Source organism: Tasmannia lanceolata, unplaced genomic scaffold, assembly GCF_043159265.1.
Source record: "Tasmannia lanceolata isolate RefF3 unplaced genomic scaffold, GAP_Taslan_0.1 ptg000005l, whole genome shotgun sequence".
NCBI classification, from domain to species: Eukaryota; Viridiplantae; Streptophyta; class Magnoliopsida; order Canellales; family Winteraceae; genus Tasmannia; species Tasmannia lanceolata.
In genome coordinates, this window is record NW_027518682.1 from 9,626,943 (window position 1) to 9,650,017 (window position 23,075).

The 23,075-nt window shown below is 39.7% G+C and overlaps 1 protein-coding gene across 1 annotated transcript; it reads right to left on the reverse strand.

The window, feature by feature from the left end:
• Positions 1 to 945: 945 nt before the first annotated feature.
• Positions 946 to 12,198, reverse strand: LOC143877416 (Tetratricopeptide repeat (TPR)-like superfamily protein). The gene is made up of 2 exons (XM_077379455.1): positions 11,703 to 12,198; positions 946 to 1,893 (listed from the first exon to the last, which is right to left on the reverse strand). The coding sequence occupies exons 1-2, from the start codon at positions 12,150 to 12,152 to the stop codon at positions 1,102 to 1,104; spliced, it is 1,242 nt and encodes a 413-aa protein (XP_077235570.1). The 5' UTR covers positions 12,153 to 12,198; the 3' UTR covers positions 946 to 1,101.
• Between the last annotated feature and the right edge of the window lie 10,877 nt (positions 12,199 to 23,075).

Here is a 23,075-nt window from a genome sequence, read left to right on the forward strand (position 1 = left end):
GAGATCTCCCTCACTAAAGATAAGGCAAACAGAGATGTAAGTAGTAGAAGATTCAGCCCGATCGATCACCATTTTGGCCCATCGAGATAAAGTTCTCAATCCTTCTTTGTATTCCAATTAATTTGCATGGTCAGATCCATTTAGATGTATTGAATACCATGATCCTAGGTTTACAAAACCAGCTCTAGCCACTATCAGTGAACACGCAGCTCATGTCTTCCATGTGCATGGGAGTGCACACAGGGGCACAAGACTCATTTAGAGGTGTTTTTAACAACAACAAAAAAAGGAACCGGAGATTTTGGACTGCCTCCACTATGTGGAGAGAAGGGATGTGTAGCCCCACTCTGCAGGCCCTCAACGGTCTACTAAATCTCTACCAAGGCTCAATGAAAATCGAGCTAGTAATCAAGCAAAAATACAAATGAAACCGGAAACAAGGGGTGGGCTGTCAATATTAGTTTTATTGAGGATTTTAAGGAAAATTTTGTGGTGAGAACTCCCATTTATTGACCAAGGTTGGACAATATGGTAATTTCACATCATTAAGTCGTGGCCATTGATTAAAAAATAAAAAACTCGATCAATAGCTGTGATTTGATACAGAATCAAAGGTGTTCGCGTCAGCTGATGCCAGCGCAGAATTATTCTTTGAAATTACCGAGGCAAGAAAATTGGAGGGTAATTGTAGAAATATATGTCCTTTTGCATGTGATGAATATTTGTAGGGAAAAAAATGGTCCTTTCAGCTCAATCAACCTCATCCATTGAAGCAAAACTTATAGCAAATACCACAGTTTGAAGCACTGAGCAATGATCTTGTATGTAAGATATACACTAGAACCCAGTGTATCATCCAATCATCACACGACCACATTTGTCTACGAATTCCAATCAACAAGCCATCTTTTGGACATGATATAAGCCAGGAGTCATACCAGTGCATGATCAAAACAGGGCATTTTTAGTGTACCCTTGCCCTCTAGAAGCCAATGTGTTTATAATGTTAAGAGGTGGCTTATACACTTAGGAACAGTGTATGCATTTTTTAGGATCATTCCTAGTTTGAGGAAAAAAAGATTACATGCTTATTCTAGATAATTAAAAAGTTCGCAATCTGCATTTAACTTCCTTTTCACCATATTCTCTCAATACATGTTCTACCTCATTTATCACTCCTAATCTGCTAAACCACTTAGCCAAAACCTCTGATGCTTCTTGGCCAACAACAACACCATCTTTCTCTAGGTCCAAAAGAAGAGCCAATGCCTTCTCAAGATTGTTCTCCTTCTCATATGTAGCCAACATCAAGGCAACACATTTATCGCTAGGCCTGAGCCCTGCACTTCGAAAATTCTCCAACACGCTGCGGGCCTGGTCACTCTGACCAGCTTCACAATATGCGGTCATTAGCAGTGCACAGTGCTTGACATCAGGCACAATTCCCGCAAACTGAATGGCGTCGAATACTCTTTGGGCCCCACCTGAATCCCCAGCCATGGAATAAGCTCTTAACAATGCCTTATAAACTTCCTTCCTTGCGCAGATGTCTTGGGCTTCCATTTCTCTCATCAAATGCTCTCCACGCTCGGCCATTCCAGCTCTGATATAGGCCATTATCATCGATCCATAAGCTCTTTTGTCCAATGGAAGACCAAGCAACTTCATCTCTTCAAATGTTTCTTGGGCTCGAGTAAGATTACCTGCTTTGCTGTACATGTGAACCAGAGCTGTTAGGGTAACTTGGTCACAAGTGAAACCTCTTCCCTTCATGGCTGCGAGTGTTTTTTCAGCATCTTGCAAGCGATTTTGCTTTGCATAAGCATCGATTAGTTTGGTGTAGTCACGAATATTAGCTTCAAATGATTCTTCTACAAGGGCATATTCTGTTACCTAAGAAGGTGGGAAATGGCAACAATGTTATACATGAATGTAAACGGAACGCAAGGAAAAGTAAAATGGAAAAAAAAAATTGCAAATGGATCTTCCAGTGCATACTATAGCTTTGTCCTATTAACAACATGAGATAAATATGTAATAACGAATTATGCAACTTCAATATTCAATCCCTTGCAAAATTAACAGCTAAAAGCTTCTTCAAAAACCCAAAGGGGACGCCTTTAGATGAAGGTGACAAGATTGGGGGAGACTGGCACCGATGGACTGAACCCTTGGTGCTTGGCCATGCCTGTATAAATTAAGTTGGAGAGGTACTGTCCCAACTTTTTTCTCAAAAGACAATAGCCTCGGGGAAAATTTAAGAATAAATAATGATCAAATGTAGCGAAACAATAACATTCTCCCGATAACAATCTCCATCATCTAACCCAACTCAGTCCCAGAGATGAATAAAAAGGAAGGGTGAGTTGGAGAAAGTGAACTTGACTCATGTTCATGGGAGACATGGTTGCAGTTTAGCATAGCGCCTCTAACTTCTGTACTCACAATGGACTCAGCCCATCTGTCATGTTCCATTAAACAATTAGGAGCACACTAGCATAAACATTAATCACATTAGTACCCATACAAACTTCATTAGCTTGTAGAACCCACGTATATATTTTAGCAGTTTGATGATTCTCAAGATACCTTCACCAAAGATACTTGATTAAAAAGGAGAATCAACAAACTCTTGAGTTGAATTTTCCTAATAAATGATTTTTTAATGATCACAATTTCATTTATGAACATTATTACTCTACTCTACGAAGCAAAGAGTACATCATAGACCCAAAACCAACTGGACAACAAAGTTATCTACCATTGCATTAACTTCCATACACGTGTGGACGATCTGAACAGCCCAAAAACTACGATCTTATCTGAATCTCTTCAAACAACAGTGCATCCTCCAAGGGAAAGCCTACTGTGCTACATTGAGGGTCATACTCAATGATCCACGCCGCCAGCCCACAAAACACATAGGTGAGCGTTTTAAACCCATCCTCAACATGTTAGTTTATGCCACTCCAGATCCTAGAATCATTTCTTACCAAGTAGGTACACATAAACGTAAATTCCGCTTCATTAGAGTCACAAATGAGCCCACAATATCCCACTAGACCAAGATTGCCTCAGTTAAAGAATCAATATTCAGCTTAATCGCTCTCTTTGGTGGGGAGAATCCACGTCGGATCCCTGCTGTATGGTTGCCGTTTTGAAGCAAAAAATAATTTGCTTGTCAGTTACCTGTAGGCTGAACTGGCAGGGAAATCCGGCTGTTTGAGAACCTCTCAAACCAAGGAGTTTTTTAGAAAATACAGAGTACTCTCTCTCTCTCTCTCTCATTGCCCCTTCACCTACCGCCGGTTGCCGCCAACAAGGTACTCTCTGCCCCCCTCTCCTTTCTCTCTCCCAGCCAGTTTCATTTCTGTCAGCAGGTCTGATAGATTGAGTCCCATCTCTGGCTAGGTAAACAGATCGAGAAGTTCTCTTGCATAAATCGAGGTTAGTCATAACTCTTTTACTTCCACTTCTTCGCAGATCTGAAATGGTCATTTTATTTATTTATTTATAAAAGAAGTTTTAGATTCAGTTTCTTCTCGTGAAGTTTTAGATAATGGTTTGTTTGGCTTTGAAGTTGCTTGATTAATTTGTAGATGTGGGCTCTATGGCTTTGGGAAGTTTCAGATACTGGTTTGGTTTGGTAAGCCTGCAACTCTGGTTTTATGTAGATTTAAAGCAAAATGTTTGCCTAAAAATATACTGTGATCCAGAGATAGATTGTATAAGCTGTGATTCAGAGATAGATTGCCTAAAAATATACTGTGATCTGAGATAGAAATAAGCTGTTTCTGTGCTTATTAGGTTGAGACAAATCTTTCTAATTATCTACAGTTACTGTGAGATTGCATACAGACTTGATTTGAAAAGTATTGCATCCATTTTGCTCCTCCATCTATAGATTTCCTTCAAGATAGATACAGAGAACCTTGTTTTGCATCTGACTAGAGGGTGTGTATGAGTACATAAGGCTTTGCCAAGGAGTTCTGTCAACGCTTTGTTCTTAGTTCTTCAATCTGGAGGTTGGAGGTTCAATCCCAGCTTACCTACCAAAAAATAAGTTCTATTACTTTATGCATGTAATCCATCCTAATGGTATAATGTTATAACCCTGGTACCGATCTGTATTGTGCAATACCTTTCTGTGATATTTTCTTATCATGAAAATGCTTTGACATTAAGAAGTGCAGTTTCACTTACAACATATACAAACCAGTCCTTACAATTTATTAGTAAAGGGCACCAATTTTTGAGAATGAATCATTTGCGTTCTGGTATCATTACTATCTTCCTACAGTTGAGGTTCATGTAAGTAAGCTGCGTGTTGCAGCAATTTCTCGTGACAATTTTTTTATGTTAATAGAAGAAACATCCAATCAGCTACTTTCTAGCTGGTTGGGCGGTGGTTAGGAATGAGTTTTGTGGGACATTCTTTTGACTATGTTCACAAAAATTGACATGATATATTAGTGGCAAGAGTGCCTAATGTCACTGGCCTGCTAATCCTTAGCCTCACACCCATGTAGCACACGTGCAGTGCCCCAATGTTATTAGTCAGTGTGACCCAAGTAACCTAACCTTGTTTTGAGGCAAGGTCACTCAACACTCTCACATAAAGAAGCACACAAGAGTGAATGGGAAGAAGGTTTGTATGACTTTGTGGAAAGCTTGCAAGGCTTAGTGTTTTGAGGTTTAAAGGTTATTTGCAAATGATGAGATCATCCCCATATCTAGGCTCCCTCCTCCCATACCAATTGGTCCTGATCCTTGTTACGCAGATTCTTTGGACACCTGTTGGATTTTAATACTTTAGGATTCGTTGCCCCACTTCTAGATCTCTCTGTTTTTTTTCTGAATACTCCTACCACGACTTTACAATTACTGCATATTTTGAGTTTTCTCCCTCCTAATAGGAAATATTTTGTATAGAAATAAAACGTTATATTTACTTGACCTACTAAAGTTTTTAATATATTATTTGTTATAAGAGGAAAAGGATTGTGCGGTCGACCGCACCAAGCTTAGGTGCGGTCGAGGGCCCCAAACTCATGTGGGCCCACTTTATTAGGATGATCCAAAGCATTTATTTGAAAGGCCCTTACATAGATGGGGTATGTACAAAAAATCAGCTCCATAGTATCATCCTAACCCATCCATTTGTGGAGGTCAAAATGGACAGACACCGTTTGCCACAAATCTGCCCATTTTTGCCCTCCACTTTTGGAGGGGTTAGGATGATCCAATGGACCTGATTTTTTGTACACACCCTATCTATGATGGGACCTTGCAAATGAATGGTTTTGATCAGCACAAAAAATGTGGGACCCATGTGTTTGGGCCTTCGTCCGCACCTAAGCTCAGGTGCGGTCGACCGCACAATCCTTTTTCTCTTGTTATAACCTTACTATAACGTAAAAAATAAAATTTGAGAATTGTTTAAAATATTTTGCCAAATCCATGAATCTTTCTTGTTGACGATTGTCAAATCTGACATTTGATACCCATGCCTCCGACACTCGTATCTGTACACCTGTATTGATGCAACATAAGTCCAAATCATGCCACATAGCAATCATCCAAGTATCTAGGACGACTGTAAAGTCTTCTAGACACCATAAATTCTCCATACTGGTCTCTACAGATGACCCTCAAGAATAATCTATAACTCCTACAATATCTACATATTTATACACACTCGACCTCTCAAAGTCTTCTATACAGCTTTAGAGTTCTGGAATGTCCTCTACTCCTCTACATGCGGTTTAAGCATCCCTTAAGACTATAAAAGGAGATCATGCAGTTTGGTTGGAGGAGGATTTGCATTCTCTTTGTACGGGTATTGTTTCTTTGTCAGACATCTAAATGGCACCTCTAAAGGTTGAGGAGTCTTCCAATGTGATTTCTCGGACGCAAGGCGATAATCAGGACCCGTGGAGGCTGGTTCCTATTATGGATGAGGTGACCGATCTTTCTCTCATACTATGAAGAGTGCCAACAACTTAGCCGATAAGTTCGCTAAGTAGGGTGTCTCTAAGCAAGATATGTATATTGAGCACCTGCTACCCGAAAATGTTTCTTTGCAATTTAATTTAATTTCCTTAATAAATTTCTGTTATCATCATCAAAAAGAGATTGGCAAAGGTCAAGCACTGAGAGAGAGAGAGAGAGAGAGAGAGAGAGAGAGAGAGAGAGAGAGAGAGAGAGAGAGAGAGCGAGCTAGAATGTCGTTTTCATCCCTTATCAACGACCAAGCAGCTTTGGATATGGCCAGTTGAAATAACTAAGGTCCTAGCTGCCATCCAAATAATTCCAATGCTCTCAGGTTAACTATCATTTAGACCTCCCTTAGATCTCCTAAAGCGAAGGGAACACCACATCATCACACCACAAAAGGAACCTATAAACACCCCACATTGCTTTCTAACTCAAACCATGTCACCAACAATGATTAGGAGTATATAAACTTTCTCCAAGGACCCTTGCAACCAAAAATCCACTTAGGATCTCCCATGACAAACCTGCATCATTTGTGTATAAAAGCCCATGTTTTCCCTCATCTCAAATTAATACACTACCTTCACACATTTCTCCTACGCTGCCTTATAAAGATTAGGAAATCCTTGGGCCAACATTTGGTCAGAGCCCCATAAGTAGGGTTTAAATAAAAAGGGATGGAGCGCCACCATCCATCCTAGAGTGGGACTTGTAACAACAAGGCTGATCTCCATCCCAATCAACGGCTTGAGTGATCCCTCTTAATTGCACTCCCAGAGTCCCAATCTTAAACCATAAACTATATTATTTACCACATCTCCTACTTTTAAGATTTCTTTTTCTTTTTCTTTTTGAATGGTTACTTTTAAGATTTCCTATTAAGTAAATACAACCATGTGACATGATGACACACATGAACATTTGGGCAGATGTGGCAAATAGTACTATGAAAAGAACCAACGACAAGAATTAGTGATGCATCTCAAAATAGTTCGAATCGAAAGCAAGTCTGACATAGATATGTGATAAATAGATTTATTTATAGCGGATTAAGTTTTCCTTATGATTAGTTGCCTTATTTTTTAAAGTAAATGTGTATTTATCTATCATGCATAATTTTTTTTTTTTGAATGGTAGCAAGTATATTAAAAGAAGACTGAGGGTGTCCCCCTTACAGCACAGAAAAATAAAAACAGACTATAGTAATACAATTAGGGCGGGAGAAAATCATAGAGTTCTAAAGCCTGCTGCGATACGCCATCTTTTGCTAACTTATCTGCTACGTCATTAGCAGAGCGTCTCACATGATTAAAAGATACCGGCCGCCCCTGTAGGAGATCTGTAATCTCGTCAAAGAATTTAAGAAAGTGCCACGGGGGAGGCCGAGGTCCCCTGAGCCATCTTATAACATTCAGCGAGTCACCCTCCACAACACAACTGTCTGATGTTACCCTAACCAAACTTACAATGCCTTGATGCGCAGCCCTTACCTCAGCCTCATTCGAATCAGCTATGCCGATTGGACCAGAAAAAGCCTTCAGGACGACACCATTGCTATCTCGTAATACTCCACCAATCCCTGCAGGGCCTGGGTTGCCCAAGCTTGAACCATCAAAATTTAATTTAACGTGCGCTTCGTGAGGAGGGCTCCAATGCTGAATGGATACCTGCAGAACTTCCTTGCTATGGCACACTACCATCCACCCTTCCCACAGTTCAAATGCCGAAACGAAACGGAATAACGGCAAGGCTCTAGCCCAGGAGATCGTAAGCGAAATGACCTTAATAAATAAAAAGAACGGAGATTTAGCTTTCCCATCAAAGATCCGAGAGTTCCTTTCTGTCCATATTACCCATAATACCGCCATTAAAGATAGCCACCACAACCGCTTTCCCTTGCTTCCCCAAGGTATACATCCCCAGCCGGCAAACAGATCTTGCAGACATGAAGGGAACACCCATATGATGCCAAATCGGGCTAGAAGCTTCCCCCAAATCTCCCTGGCTACTCGGCAGTGGATGAAAATGTGGTCTACCGACTCCCCTGATGCAAGGCATAAAGTACAGTGACCCACAATCAACATGTGCCTTTGACGCAGGAAGTCCACTGTTTGTATTCAATTCCTTATTGCCGCCCAACCGAAGAAGCATACTCTAGGGGGCGCCTTTGACAGTTAATGAACAAACGGTAAATATAGAGGATTACTCATGTATGATACAAATCTATTAATTTTATTATTCCTATAGGTATAAGCAATATTTCGAAATGTGGATGCGAGCCAAAGTGCAGCCAAAGCAAATCCTAGTTGACTCGGTGTGGTGCAATCAAGTGCTCGGTTGATTCAGTCATAACTCGGAGAGTCAAAGGAGTTTAGATTGACTTTGTATGGGAAAATGTGGACTCGGACAATAACTTGGCCCAGGTAAAAACAAGTTGACTTGGGTTAGCAGACAATAATGCAGGGGAGTTTTGAAACTATGCGTACAAGACTAATTGATTTACTTTAAGTAGTGAAGGCAGTCCTACAACCGAATCGTGTTCTAATAAGCTAAAATCATGGTTTGATTGCATTAACAAAACTAGTCGATAGAAATACACACGTGGGCTTTCTATTTGCTGCTACCATCTAGTTGAGGTCAGCTATACATCCATGAAGGGTGTTGAAAATCTCTAAATAAACTGTTAGTAAAATAGGTTTTGCTCTAGATTTCAATTGGGTGGCGGAAAAAAAACAAGAATCATGACACTTGAGTCCCTTGACCTGGATTCATCGACTACAGAATGTTTGGTACTTTGGTCTCCCTACCATCAAGGCTGGTAAGTTTAACTTATACGAGACTAGCAAAGGCAACAACTGAGGTTTATCAGGCTTGAGCACACAATTACAGATAACATAGGCACGGTCATACTTCAAGCAGATCCCAAGAATTTACACTCACAAATCTCATTTTCACTATTAACGCCATAGTCCATAACCATTTGCTCGAAGACCCATATCAAACGTAGACACACAATACTATCATCAGTTTTTTATAAGACGATAACAATTCAATCCTCTCTTGCTTGATATGCTCATTCACTGATTTTATTGATCATATGCACACCATAAAGCATTTCACAACCTCTAACAAAGTCTGATAAGTGACGTATCAAGAGCTTTTGCCAGTTTATGGCAATGAAATAAACTATCTTCCATGAGATGCATAAAGAACTCCCCCAACAATTAACTCTTGGAAGAAAACATGCAAGAATGCGACAAGCTCGAATTTGCACCTTACCTCCATAGAGAAAGGCACCCACACGACAAAGCTAATCTATGAATTAATAGAGGGAAAATTACTGATTAGCTATAGGCACTTATTTTCGTAACACCTAATTCCATAAATAGAAAAATGTGAAAATTGGTCTTGATTGGTTTATCTAGCGTAAAAACAAAGTTTTTGAAGGTATATAAGCAGCCTTGAATTAAGAAAATTCTTAAGAAAAACACATCAAGGCAAAGAAAATACAATAGGAGTGGGTAGTGCTCTGTGAAAGAGCAGCAGGACATCAAGTCCTTGCTGATGGGAGATGAAGATCACATAGATTCATTCAAGAAATAAGGCCATGTTTGGATACCCACAAGATTTAGATTTGGATTTCTCACATTTGCAGTTGAGATTTGGAACTGGATCAGATCCTTACATATCTAAATCAGCTACAACATTGGAAAAAAATCCAATTTCAAATCTGTTCTGCAAGACATTATTTGGAAATCAATATGTGGCAATTACCTTCACCCTCGCTGCTCCTCGACCTTGCTGCAGCAGCAGCCCGACGTCCGTCTGTCCGTCCCCCTCCAACACCCCCCCCCCCCTTCTCTCTCTCTCTCTCTCTCGTACAACATGAGCGTGAGGACGATTGATGTATTTTGTATCCAAAACTCAAATCCAAATCCAAATACAAACACATGAGGTATCCAAATGTGGCCTAATAGATTTCAAATACAAATCAAAGTTTTCAGCGTAAACATCCAGCAAAAGGAAGCTAAGAGCCTAAGACTCTGGAATTTTGCCTATATTACTGACAATAATAATACCTTGAAAATGTTAACAAGAATCAAACAAAATTTATAAAGGTCCAAAGAATGAAATGAATAGTCAGATCAAAATGAATCCACCTTATGCTAATGTATCAATGGCTGTGATAGTGACTGTGGTTCATGTAAATCTGGTAGATGACATAAGCAGGGAGTGATATCAAGATCTGAATGTGGTAATGCATGCAGATTGTTTTAGGCGCCGCCAAGATGATTCCCAACAAAATAGATCATTCAAGGCATAAATCCTCCTAAGAACAGAGCAAATGCACTTCCAGGCCCAAGTTTCCTTGTTTCCGTATAAGAACAGACTCCAACCTCTCCATCTATCCAATTTGCTTCGTTTAGAATGCTCGTCTAGATCATCAGAAAATCCAAAACATTTAGGGGCCGTTTGGACACGCAGATTTTAGAATCCGGGATTTCTTCAAAATTGTAGCTAAGAGACAAGAGAAGAAGCAGACCAGCCGTCGTTTTTTACTCGTTTTTTACTTCTCGCCCTTCTTTCCGCCAGCAAGAGAGTAGCAGATCCTCCCATATTTGCAGGTTTTAGAAATTTCAGGATGCAGGAGAGATTTTTAAAACCTGATTTTCTCACTTAAAATCCAAGAAACGCTGTCAGGGCAGCATACAACAACTTGATCATGAACCCTCTTTTACACTATTTTCAAACTAAAAACCTGGATTCTAAAATCCGCGTATCCAAATGGATTGGGGCAACGGACATATTTACACATACATTTTAACATCCACTCGATCAAAACCAGCCTTGGATGTGTGAGTTTTGATATGAAGAGTGAAGAGAACTTCAGACACCACAGTAAATATCATCTCGTGTTCGTCAATTAATGTGGGTAGCTCTAAAATATACAAAAAAACATTGGTCAAATTTCCAAAATACCTAACATGATATAAAATTACGAGTGGACTGAAGACACAAACCGCCATCATCCAGCAGACATAACATATATATGTGCCAACCTTATAACACCTGCCAGAGGTATTTGAGATTACTGCAGTGCTACCACTTTGCATAGTTGGCAGGGGAAAATTTGTAAGTGGCAGAAAGAGAAATCCATGTAACCCTACACAGAGAGCTAACTTATGATTTGAACTTGTAGAAAAGGAAGAAGAAAAAAAAAACTAATGATTTGAACTCCCTAGGAGTTAGGTGACTAACTTTTTAAATCATTATATAACAAACTTTTAACTGTCTGCAGTTAAATAAAGGTTGCTACAGGTTTCGAACCAGAAAGTTTGACTATTCATTAGGGCAGAATGAAAGAAATACTGAGAACAGTTTTCTAGGAATAATACTACAATTGACCTAAATGTTTGCTGCATTTTTTTTCAGGCATATGTGTTCATAATCAGGAAAGAAGAACCAGAAATAGTTTGAAAAGGAACTTGAGCTTAGTCTCTATGTAGGTTCAAAAACTTTAAATAATCAGAATTAAACCAAAGGCATCACAATCAAAAGACTAGATAACAAAGCAGCTTCAATCAACCCTAAAATAAAGGTAAATAACCATAATTAACAACGTAAGAGAGGAATTCAAACAAAACAAAAAACAAATACGGAATATAAACATGTAAAGAGAAAAGAAAGGATAATGAGAAACCCACCTCAAGGAGCAGGGGATTTTCCAACCTGGTCATCTCTTTAAGAACAACCAGCCAATCAGCTCTCCTTGGCTTCATGATCTTCACCCACGCTCCCAACAAGAGGGATAGATCCTCTTCTTGTGAGATAAAGCATATGAGTCGTTTCATTAGGGCCTTACATCGTTTGGTCATTTTTAGGGGAAGTTGGGAAATTGCTTGTTTTTGAGCTTCTGTTATGTCAGGGCCCACCTCGACCCACCTCAGTTTGGGCCTCTCTTTTTCTTCTTCATCAAAAGAAACTGTTGGTGGTTGGAGAAAGAGGTTAGGAAAGCAAGAGATTCGAGAGTGGTGAGAAAGAGAGGCATCAGAGGTGTTTTTCCATGGAGGGAGGTATTGGGTTTTGGTAATTGGGGTGCTGAAAAGCTTAATCCAGTAGGAATGTGAGAGCGTGAGAGGGGTATAGCAAAACATGCGATCCAAAGGCAAATGAAGAGGATAACAACTTCACAGAAGAGAAGCACACAAGAGCTTTACATAAGATGGTTGGGATCGCCGATTTATGATCTGAACCGTTGATCTTCTATGTTACACTTTATCTACCCGTCGATTGTATTGGATAATTTAGCTAGAGAGGGTGTATCTTGACCAGTTTGAATGATTGGACAAGTGATGTAGCATCTTAAGTGAAAGATAATAAAGGATATTATGGTTAGGGTAAAGTTTGCCAACATTAAAGTATCGTGGCAAAGCAAATTTTGAGGCAAAGAAAGAGAGAGAGAGAGGTCATATAGTTGATGATTTGGGTAGATGAATTGTTATGTATATTATAAGATGGTGGATGATTTAGTAAGAGTAGGTGTATATTGATTGGTTAGAATGACTGGGCAAGTGATGTAGAACCTTAAATGAAAGATAATAAAAGGGATTATGTCTAGAGTTTTTATGGATTGTGAAGAACTTTAGAGAATTTCTATTATTCTCGAGTGAATTACAATGGATTTCAAGGTGTGCTTATATAGAGCACATACAAGATAAACATAGTAACAAATAAACATAACCAAGGCAAGAGATGATTCTAGAAATCCTACCTACTAAGATTAGCCTAATTGCTAATTTAAGCTAGCTACCTAATCTAGCTAGATTACCCCATTCAACCCACTTGCCTAATCTAGCACCATGGTGATCCAATTGTGTGAATTCAACATAATCTGACTTTGAGATCTCACATATTCTAACAGATTGGGCATAATTGAATTAGGATTTCATTGGACTGAAGGTTTGGATGTTGGAGTTTAAGAAATAGTACATGAGGAAAGAAATTGAATGGGAACTGCCCTTTCCGATATGAGGGGGAAGCATCATACCATTATGGATCGCTCCTCTATGAAAAAGCGGAGAAAAGAGTTTGACGCTGTCAATTGTATTAGGTGGGGGTGTTGGTGGACGAGTGATACAGAATGAAGAAAAGAGGATTTAGTTATAGGAGGTAGGGTTTGATGGAAAAGATGGTTTATCATTAATTTATGAAATCAGGTTTAGGTGTTTGTTGGTTGATTGGTAAGAAAGAAGAAGATTGCAAAAGAGAGAGAAAACAAGCTTCACTCGAGGTCTCTAAGCTTCAAGTCTATGAGAAAGCTTCACACATTCTATTGATTTGAGAGAGATCTTGGATGTTATGTGCTTGGTTTGATTAGTTAGGTGACCTATGATTCATCTTAGGTCAACTCGTTCATTCTGAAATTTTTTGAGTTACCCTAACTTTCTCATTGTCTTCTTTTAAAAAAAATCAACCAATAATAAGTAATTTGGACAACTCATTGTCCGACTCATTCTAGTAGCCCGTTCAACTCGTCCCGCTTCCACAAATCCTATTTTTATTTCTCTTTTGTTATATTTTTTCATTTATTATTTTTCCTTGATATTTCTTAGCACTAAATAAATAAGAAAGAAAATAATGACTCATTAATCAACCATATCAGCTTTGAGATCCAGGCCTCAACATGCCTAGTCATAGAAAAGTCTCATCGCCTTGTGGGCCGACTGAGGTCATTTGCTCACCATTCCTCTTTTATTTAGTACTTAACATTTTTGTATCATGTGTATTGATAAATGATCATGAATCATGTTGCTAAAAGAATCATAAATTGGCAAAAAATGTGCTCATGTGCTACACCATCTGCAACTAATCAAATGACCAGCAGCCACCTGTTATGATGCACTACAATGTCTGCCTATATGTAAAAGACGATTGAAGATGTCAAAATAAAAGGCAAAAAACACTTGTTTTTCTTGTGGCTTCTTAGGGGTGCTAGAAATATTCCTTAGCTTTTCCTGGTTAATACGACGGAGGATAGAATTACCCTCTAGTTAGTTCTGTTGGAACTGACTGACTGACAGCAAAAGCAATCTAAAATTTCAATGTCAAAGCAAAATGAAACAGGCACAAGCAAACAACTAAGACACGAAGATTTACGTGGTTCGGCATAAAGCCTACATCCTTGGCAGAGGCTACAAGAAAATCCACCATACGAACTAGAGATTACCATAGAAAATCGGTATCTCTCACCAAACCCACCCTCAAACCCTTGCACACCCTCCTCTCTCTTTCTGAGCTCTCAACGCTCTTATAAAACTAGAATAAGAAAATAAATATTCCTAAAACCCCTTATACAAAGCGGGTCAAAACAAGCTTAAGCGAACTGGGCAGTACTCACTTAAATAACGGCTGGGCCGGGCCGGGCTTCCAGGTCGCACACAATTTTTCGGATCCAATTAGATTGAATTCAAGACACTCAACTCAACACGGTTGGTGTTTATGCTTCTCATACAAGTTATACAGGTTCGGTTTTTTCACCCCAATTCTGTTTAGCTGTTCAAACAAACAAAATCTAAAGCTAAAACCAGTTCGGTTCTTAAGACCAACCTAAATTATTGTTGTTACATGATTTACATCCCCATGCGAACAACAGTAGGAAGCTATCAATCGATAGTTGAGGGCTCACTATTGATGGGTCACATAAGTGGTTAACCATTTAATTGGTGGTGGCCCAAGTGCAAGTTATAGTGGCAAACATAGAATCGTCAATTTGGTATGGTTCTTGTTTTTCTTTTAAATGGCAATGCTATATTATTAAAAGAGGGCCACGCCCAACGACCGAGATGATCAGAAACAAGCCAAACAAGAGAAAGAATGAACCAAAAAGCAAAAAGAAAGGAACAAATTACATCAACATGAACCGTTATCAAAGATCTCAAGCACAAGCCTAGCCACCTCGAACGAGCCAATATATCGGCATTACCATTAGACAAGCACCAAACGTGCTGAAATGACAATAAGTGCCCCATAATCCTATCTCACAATTCCTCAATAGCATGGGCGAGCCTCCACATGTTGTTATTCTCCAACTTCATCCACAAAATCACAAGGATAAAGTTTTCTTCAACGATAAGAGAGCCAAGAATGGATTGATCTATGAACCAAATTCTACCTAAACATATGCTTCATTCGCATTAGTCTCCTCTAATAGGCCAGGAAAAGCCTACAAACCTCATTTCCGTCATTGCAAAGCAGCCCCAAATACCTGGGGACCCAGTTCCCCTAAACTCAAGCCATCGAAATTCAAGCCATATAGGGAGGAGACCTCCTAGGCAAAGGTTTATTCCAATTTTTCATTCTAAGACTCATCCAGGATTGGCGTTGCCTTTAGGCCAGTTGATGACCGTTGTCTTTGGACCCGTTGGTGATCGTATATAACTATATAAGCATCCTATGTGTAAAGGGAACCAATTTCACGAGGTCCCACAGCCACCTACCTTCCCCTTTTGGGGATAAGGACACATTACGCAATCTACAATGGAACAGTGACATTTCAGTGTTAGATATCTTTTGGAAAATGATATCTTAGTTCCCTAGTTTTAATAATTTTTAATTTTTATCCTTCAGTCAGTTTATACTTTTCTAACTAGTTGTTAATGGCCACTGCAATTCGTAAATTGCTACCAATTGCCAATCAGAGATGTGTTTGATTAAGGATCCCCATTATCAAAACCATGGTTTAAAATTTCGGTTTCGGTAACCGTTTCGGACCTTCAGAAAACCGAAATTTGGTATTAATTAAAAAATAATATTTAATTCATTCCGACCGAAATTTTGTAACATATTTAAAAAAAAAAAAAAAAATTTACAATTAACCGAATTTTTTAATTTCGGCAAATTTTGGATTTCGGTCGAAATTTAAAACCATGATCAAAACAAGTGGTAGCGCTCATATCATTTTTCTATGCTCTAATGTGAAGAATTTTGGAGATTTTCACTAATCTTGGATTTCTTGGATGCTTTACAATAATCTCAAGGTGTGCTTATATAGAGCACTTACATGATAAACATAGAATGGAATTAAGATAATTATAGAAGGAAATAATCCTAATCAAATCTACTTTCCTATTCTCTCTTGCTTGCCTCTTCTAATCCACTTGGCTAATTTATCTAGTTGCTTCATTTAGCCAACTTACCCAATCTACCTCTAAGATGATCCAACGGTGAGATCTTAACCCAATCCAACCGTTGGATCTCACACACATATTCTAACATGCCCCCTCAAACGTATATGGATTGAAAATCGATATACGTTTGACAATATAAAAAAATCCCAATACAATAGAATTCCCCAAATTACAAATGTAATCAAAATCAACCGATTTGATGCACACTTCCAGAAGTCGATGACAAAGATCCTCTGATAAAGATTGATGTTGCTGCCAATGATGATTGATGATGGTTGCCAAAGAAGATGCCGCTTGACATTTTGTCACGAAGATGGCTTAAAAGCCATTAGATCATAGCCTCGATGGGGCTAGAGGATACTCAAGCCTTGATGGGCGAGTAGATATGGGTCACTATGGACCGATGCCGGAATGGGCAAGAAATGGCCACAATGGGCAAGACAACATGGGTCGGTTTTAGAATACCGATCCTCATGGGAATTCGAAACTACTCTCGGGCACGCACCTCAAACCGAGGCACCTCAACCGAGTACAACACTATTTCAGGCACGCACCCCAAGGGTCCGAGGCATATACCTTAATGGACTGAAGCACCTCAACTGAAATAGTTAGAAAAAAAAATGGAAGAAAAATAAGATAGAGAAGAACGGCAACCAGCGGCTTAAGGACAACAATTAGTGGCAAGCATCGAACGAGACCTTGAGAAATTAGATTAGTGTGCAAAATGTAGGGGTGTTAGTATCAATAATGGGGTGATGAAATGAAGAGGGGTGCCAATAACAATACCAAGAGATGTGATTCCTCTAAAGCTTGAAAGGGAAAATCTAAAAATGGAAAGATGAGTGTTGATATCAATTCAAGGGTAGATAATTTGTAAAAGGCAAACAATGGAGTGCAAATTCCAACTTCCTCTTTCCACGTGTAAGAAAGCACTTGGCATTTTGTGGTAATAAAAAGATAACTTGAATGGAAAACAATGAAGCTAAGAGAGTGCAAATACCAGAAGGCTCTTTAAAAGAGAAGGGGATGTATGGACTAAAAATGAGGGATGATAAATTTTACACCTTTTTTTTTTTAATCTTTTGGCAAACAAGTCAACAACCAACACTTCTCTGCTTCAAAGGCATTAAATGCCTTCTTGACCAAATGGCTCATTTACTTTCTTTTCCTCGGTTAGGAAAGGTTTGGGCATGACCAGGAACGGCACTCCGAAACCTATGCCGGATTCCATTGCCGGCAATAGTAATGTCGATGGTGAGTTCTCATGCCCACAATACCAAAGCCAACAAAGATAGCACCACCAGGAAGGATGGGCTGCAGCCTAACGTGCCTCGTTGCTACAGTTTTACAAGAAGAACAGGGAAACAAAGTGAAGACAAAGGGAGCTTGGTCTGGGAGGAAGAGAAGAGATTGGCGTGAGACGCCACAAGGTATTTGTAGGCGGGTCTAAGAAAGATGTACACATGGAAAAGAGGTTGAAGTTTGCAGGAGGAAACAATGGTTTCCTAGATCTAATGGGGCCGGGCGGACGGCTAGATCTGCCGTCCGCCAGAGAACAGAATTTCTAGGGTTTTGCTCAGGCCAAGGGGATCGCTTGCTCTGATAGTTAACTTACCAACTTCTCCAATAGCTCAAGCTGTTGGAGAAAGGCAGTATTTAATCTTTTATACTTTAACACTCCCCCTCACGTGTGGCCCCACTTTCTAGGGTTGGCCTACACGTGGCACATGTGGCCCCACTTTTGGGTTTAGCCATTGCATGTGGATTTTGCCATCAAGGAGGTTTGAACCCAGGCATTTGCTCTGATACCATGTTAACTTAACAACTTCTCCAATAGCTCAAGCTGTTGGAGAAAGGCAGTATTTAATCTTTTATACTTTAACACTCCCCCTCACGTGTGGCCCCACTTTCTAGGGTTGGCCTACACGTGGCACATGTGGCCCCACTTTTGGGTTTAGCCATTGCATGTGGATTTTGCTATCAAGGAGGTTTGAACCCAGGCATTTGCTTTGATACCATGTTAACTTACCAACTTCTCCAATAGCTCAAGCTGTTGGAGAAAGGCAGTATTTAATCTTTTATACTTTAACAAGTGGTAGCGCTCATATCATTTTTCTATGCTCTAATGGACTGATATTTTAAACCGCGTTGAGCGCACGACTCGAATGATGCAATTTTCCACGCACATACAATGATGATATTCACGTGCATTATAGTCCATCGCATATCTAATGTTTCTAGTCTTTGTTTGGGACCGTCCCCTTTGGGGTTTGTCAACATAAAGAGGGACACCTCCCTTTCTTTGCAAGGATGAAAAGAAGCATCTAGAGCGTGGGGCAAAGGAATGAGAGCCATTAGGTGTCGGCTCTCATGCGCAACACACTCATTATTTTTGTCTCACAAAAATAGAAAACCCCAATTCCTAATTCACATGCTAATGGGATCCAAGTAAGGAAAATATATAGGTCTCTATCAAAGATGGGTTGAGTGGAGAAGCAAGAGGGCCATGTCTCTATCTCTCTCTCCTTTTTGAGGTTTAAGGAGAGCCTTTCATTTCTTCAGGTGTTTGAAAGTCTAAGCTCTTTGGAAATGTGGTGCCCACATTGACCAGGCAAAAAGTGCCATGTGGACTTCCAATGCTGAAGGGTTAGTAATGAGTTAGGTCTAGTCCCACCGGATCAATTCCCAGTTGGTCAGCATCGGGAAAATAGCGGCCCGCTCCTTAGATGAATGTATCTTCCATAGCATTGGAAGATTTGGGAAATCGAACGCTTGACTTACGAGCTCGGAGATGATGGTGGTGCTGTGTCTGATAGCCAATGTCACTTATCTGGCCACTTCATTAGGGGTGTCAATGGGCCGGACTCAATCATGGGTTTGGTAGAAAATGAGTAGCCCGATTCTGGATTCTGTCTGATTTAGGATGCTAATCGACCTTGGATATGGCCCTCAGACCCCAATGAATTATGTCTTTAGATTAAGGTCAGCTCTTGATTCTACTTTCAACTATGGTCAAAGGGTTTGTAACTACACTAATGCATGATGATTGAGACTGTTGTTTAGCAAATTTTGCATCATTCCAGCTCCAATTTACTTCTCTTGTTAGGGTTAATAAGGAAAGTGATTTGAGGCAGGACTGCCTTTGCCTGGGCGCCCTGCGTCTTCCTTTTTATGGCAAGTTACACCGTTTTAAGGATCCAAAGACGTTTGAATGTACTGTACGAAGATCTGATCATTCATCTTTTTGCACGAGCAGCAAAGGGTATATCCCTTGACTTTGTCTCACAAGATTTTCTATATTGACCTTTGACTATTTATGACAAGTCCAAGATGGGACCCGCTAGTATGAGCAAGTATTAGGGGAGTGATATATTCGCCCCCCTTTTTTGCCATAAGCCAGCCCACTCTAGTGTATTTTGACTACCCTTTTACACTTCAAGTGGGTGGCCTCAAGGAAGAAAAAAAAATTTTTGAAGTAAATTAAGAAAATGATCATAGAAATGTCACACTTATTTGTTTCTTTTTATTTTTTTCCTTTGTGTTCATTGGATCCCCATTGTTGAAGAAAGCGTGCGAATGACAGTTTGCTTAATTTTTCTTCTGTGGCTTACATTGATTTCAGCTGCATCACAGGGAAGTGGCAAATCAATGGTTTGTATGATTATGCCCTAGTTAATGGCAGAAGGAAATTAGAAGGTGATTTTATATGGTGGCTGAGCGCGTGAAGTCCAGTATTTCTTCGAAAAGTACAGTGGGGTTACTTCAAAAGATGATCCAAAGGGTTCAGTTGTTGCTCCACAGCATAAAATGGCTGTACCCTGGCAGATTATCTGCACAGGATGATCCAAACACTGCGATCTGTACACATTATAAAAACCTCAGTAGATTGAAGGGTTAGAATCAACCTATGGAGATGATCTGCTGGGGTATAACCCATTTACGTCGTGGCGCAACAAATGAACAGTTTGTATAATCTTTTGAAGTGGGCTTCACTGTACTTTTCTAAGAAATACTGGACTTCGCGTGTTGCCACCATATAAAATCTCACTTAGAAGAAAACAAAAGGCAAGAAACACAAAGACGAATAGAGAGAGAGAGGGAGGGAGGTTTTTCTGTGTATAACAGAGAGATTAACAACGTGGTGGTACACAGGGAGGTTTTTATATGGATAACAGAAATTGAGAGGATGATGGGGCCGGAGAGAGAAAGAGAGAGAGAGATGCACATTGTAGGCCAAATAAGAGACATATTTGCCCATTAGGTTTTATTTCCTTATTATTTATTTTCTAGGATTTATTTCCATGTTTTAGTTTTAGGACTTTTATTTTTCATGGAATTTTATTTCAATTGCCTATAAATATGGCCTCATGTGTTGGGGATTTTGGAAGTTTTGATGAATAAAGTTTGATTGGGATTTCTCCCTCTAATTCTTATCTCCAACTTCTGGTTCTCTTCTCCTCCTCCTCCTTCCTTGTATTCTTCTTCTTTCCTCTTCTTCTATTTCTCTTCCCAATCCTACATGAGAGAGAGAGAGAGGAGTACAACGTCAACCGGCCTACAAAGTTCGCCAAAAATTCCACCGTCATTTTCACTGAAAATTCCCCATGCTGTTGGGGTTTCCACGCAAAAAGCAAAGACCCCACATCAGGAGAGTGACTGGATGTGGAAGGGCTTATAAGGACTTCACACTCCCTGTAACAGCTAGCTTTTAAGGGTGAGTTTTTTCTGAGTCCCAACAAGTGGTACCAGAGAAGCAAAGGTCCCCCAACCAGTATACATGTTCAACTCAACAAAAGAGAGCATGGGTTCTATTTCATACTTACATATGTACATAAATACATACATAAATGAATCCATAGATACATAACACATAATTAATTGCTTGTAATAGGGGTGCAACTCGAGTCAGGTTGCACCCCTAGCTTGTAAGCTCCATTCCTGCATGAGACCATTACAAGGTGTTGCAGCTAAGATCCAGACGAAAGCCCTCGGACCGAGGGTCCTGCGCTGAGCTAGGCTGCCATGGAAAACCTGCGAGCATAGAGAATGTGTTGAGAAGGCCCGGAGTTTGGACTCTGGGGGACCCTCCGATGCTAAGACAGACGATGCAGCCGCGGTATAAACTGAGCAAAGTCGGGAGTAGTGAGAACGAAGAGTGTTTATGAGATGTGCACCTTGGAGTTTGGTCCCCTTTTATTAATTTAGAGTCTTAGGTAGTTTAGGAAACTTGCCTTTGATGGAGTTGGTTGTTATTTGACGAACTCCCAGAACAACTGGTTTCCAAGTTTATCATGCCACCAACTAGATTAGCCTTCAAGGTTTCTAGATAGGTTGCACAATGACCCCTTTCCCTCAAGCTATTTTTACCTTCTTGTGCGACGTGCAGAACTCCGATTGGTTGCCGATTTTTACCGAACACATGATTTTAAGTACCATCTTGTTGTCATGTTATTGAACCACAAGTTTACTATGGACCTCTCTTTTTGTGTTGACCTTACACATGACTTTTTAATATCAAAGAGTTGTTGGCTTTGAACCCAAGACCTATCGTGAGGCAAAAGCTTAAGCTTTTAGTGTTGGTGTTATTTAATCATTTATATTTCAACAGCATTCACTTGACACCATTTGATGACCATCATGTACAGGGGCAGAGCCAGGAATTTACACTGGGGGGGGCATGCTAATTTACACATGCACCTTTAATGGGATTTCTCAAATCATTGTGGGGCCATGGCCCCCTCATGCTATATGTGCCTCCGCCCCTGATCATGTATATGAATATATCTATTTGCATGGGATGCATTCTTTAATTTTAAACTATGGAAAAGACTCTTAAAACGCTGTTGTTGGAAATTGTAAGTCAAAATCAAGGTGTCTTATTTTGTGAAAAGTCATTATGGTCTTCTAGGATAGCTATTATGTGTGTAAATGTAAGAGCCTTTTGTGTTTTCTAAAGTTTGTAATATTTAGCTAGATTATCAAAGAGTCAGATGATGAGTTCCTATATTGTTGCTTAGGATACTTAGAGGACTCATGGAACTACAACTATATGTTTAATGTATTTGCTATTTTAGGTATGGGGTCATTGTTGTAGAAATTGTAAGCTTTGGAAGAAGCTTCAAGGGTTAAGCTTAAAGGGAGAAGAAGTGTAAAGTCTATTTGGTTGGTGGAGTTCTACACGAGCCATTTGGTTGTGTATCTCCCAATCTCCCAATCTCCCTTACCTTGTGATCTTTTTGTTCACAACACAGCATTATAGATCCATCTAAAGTGGGGAGTTGAATTTTCACACCAATACCCTATCGCCTGGTACAGCTAATACGGCCCCCGAGGAGATAGTCTTACCAGCTAAAGGGCAAGCAACCTTTTTTTGGACGCCATGTTTGACCACAAAGGGCAAGTGACATTTTCTTGTCGTTCTGCATACTTTTCACTGTTACAAATCCGTTTCCTCGAGTAAAACAGGTGTCCGTTTTGCAAGCGGTTCTCTTAAAATATGTAAGCATTGAGGAACAAACTGTATCATTTTTTCATTAAAGAACCATCACTCAAGGTATTAAAAAAATTGGCGGTTGCCTTCAATGGCCCAAACAAGTCAACGAAGTTCTGCCTTTGTTCCTTTACCTTTTTATTTCCAAATATACAAATAAAAATGTTATTTTATAGAAAAACTACTTTAGATAGGTCATTGTTTTCCTCGATATAAGAGCATGGACCCACCACCGTGAATCTTGTTAAGTATCAACTCCATCCATTGCCTCTTTTCCCACTCTCATTCGATGTTCTACCCATATAAAGTGACAGAAAAATTGTACCCTTTTAAAACGTCTCCAACCCATTCATCTCTGCATGCCTCATGGATCTCCTTTCGGCATAGGATCTTGACCCACT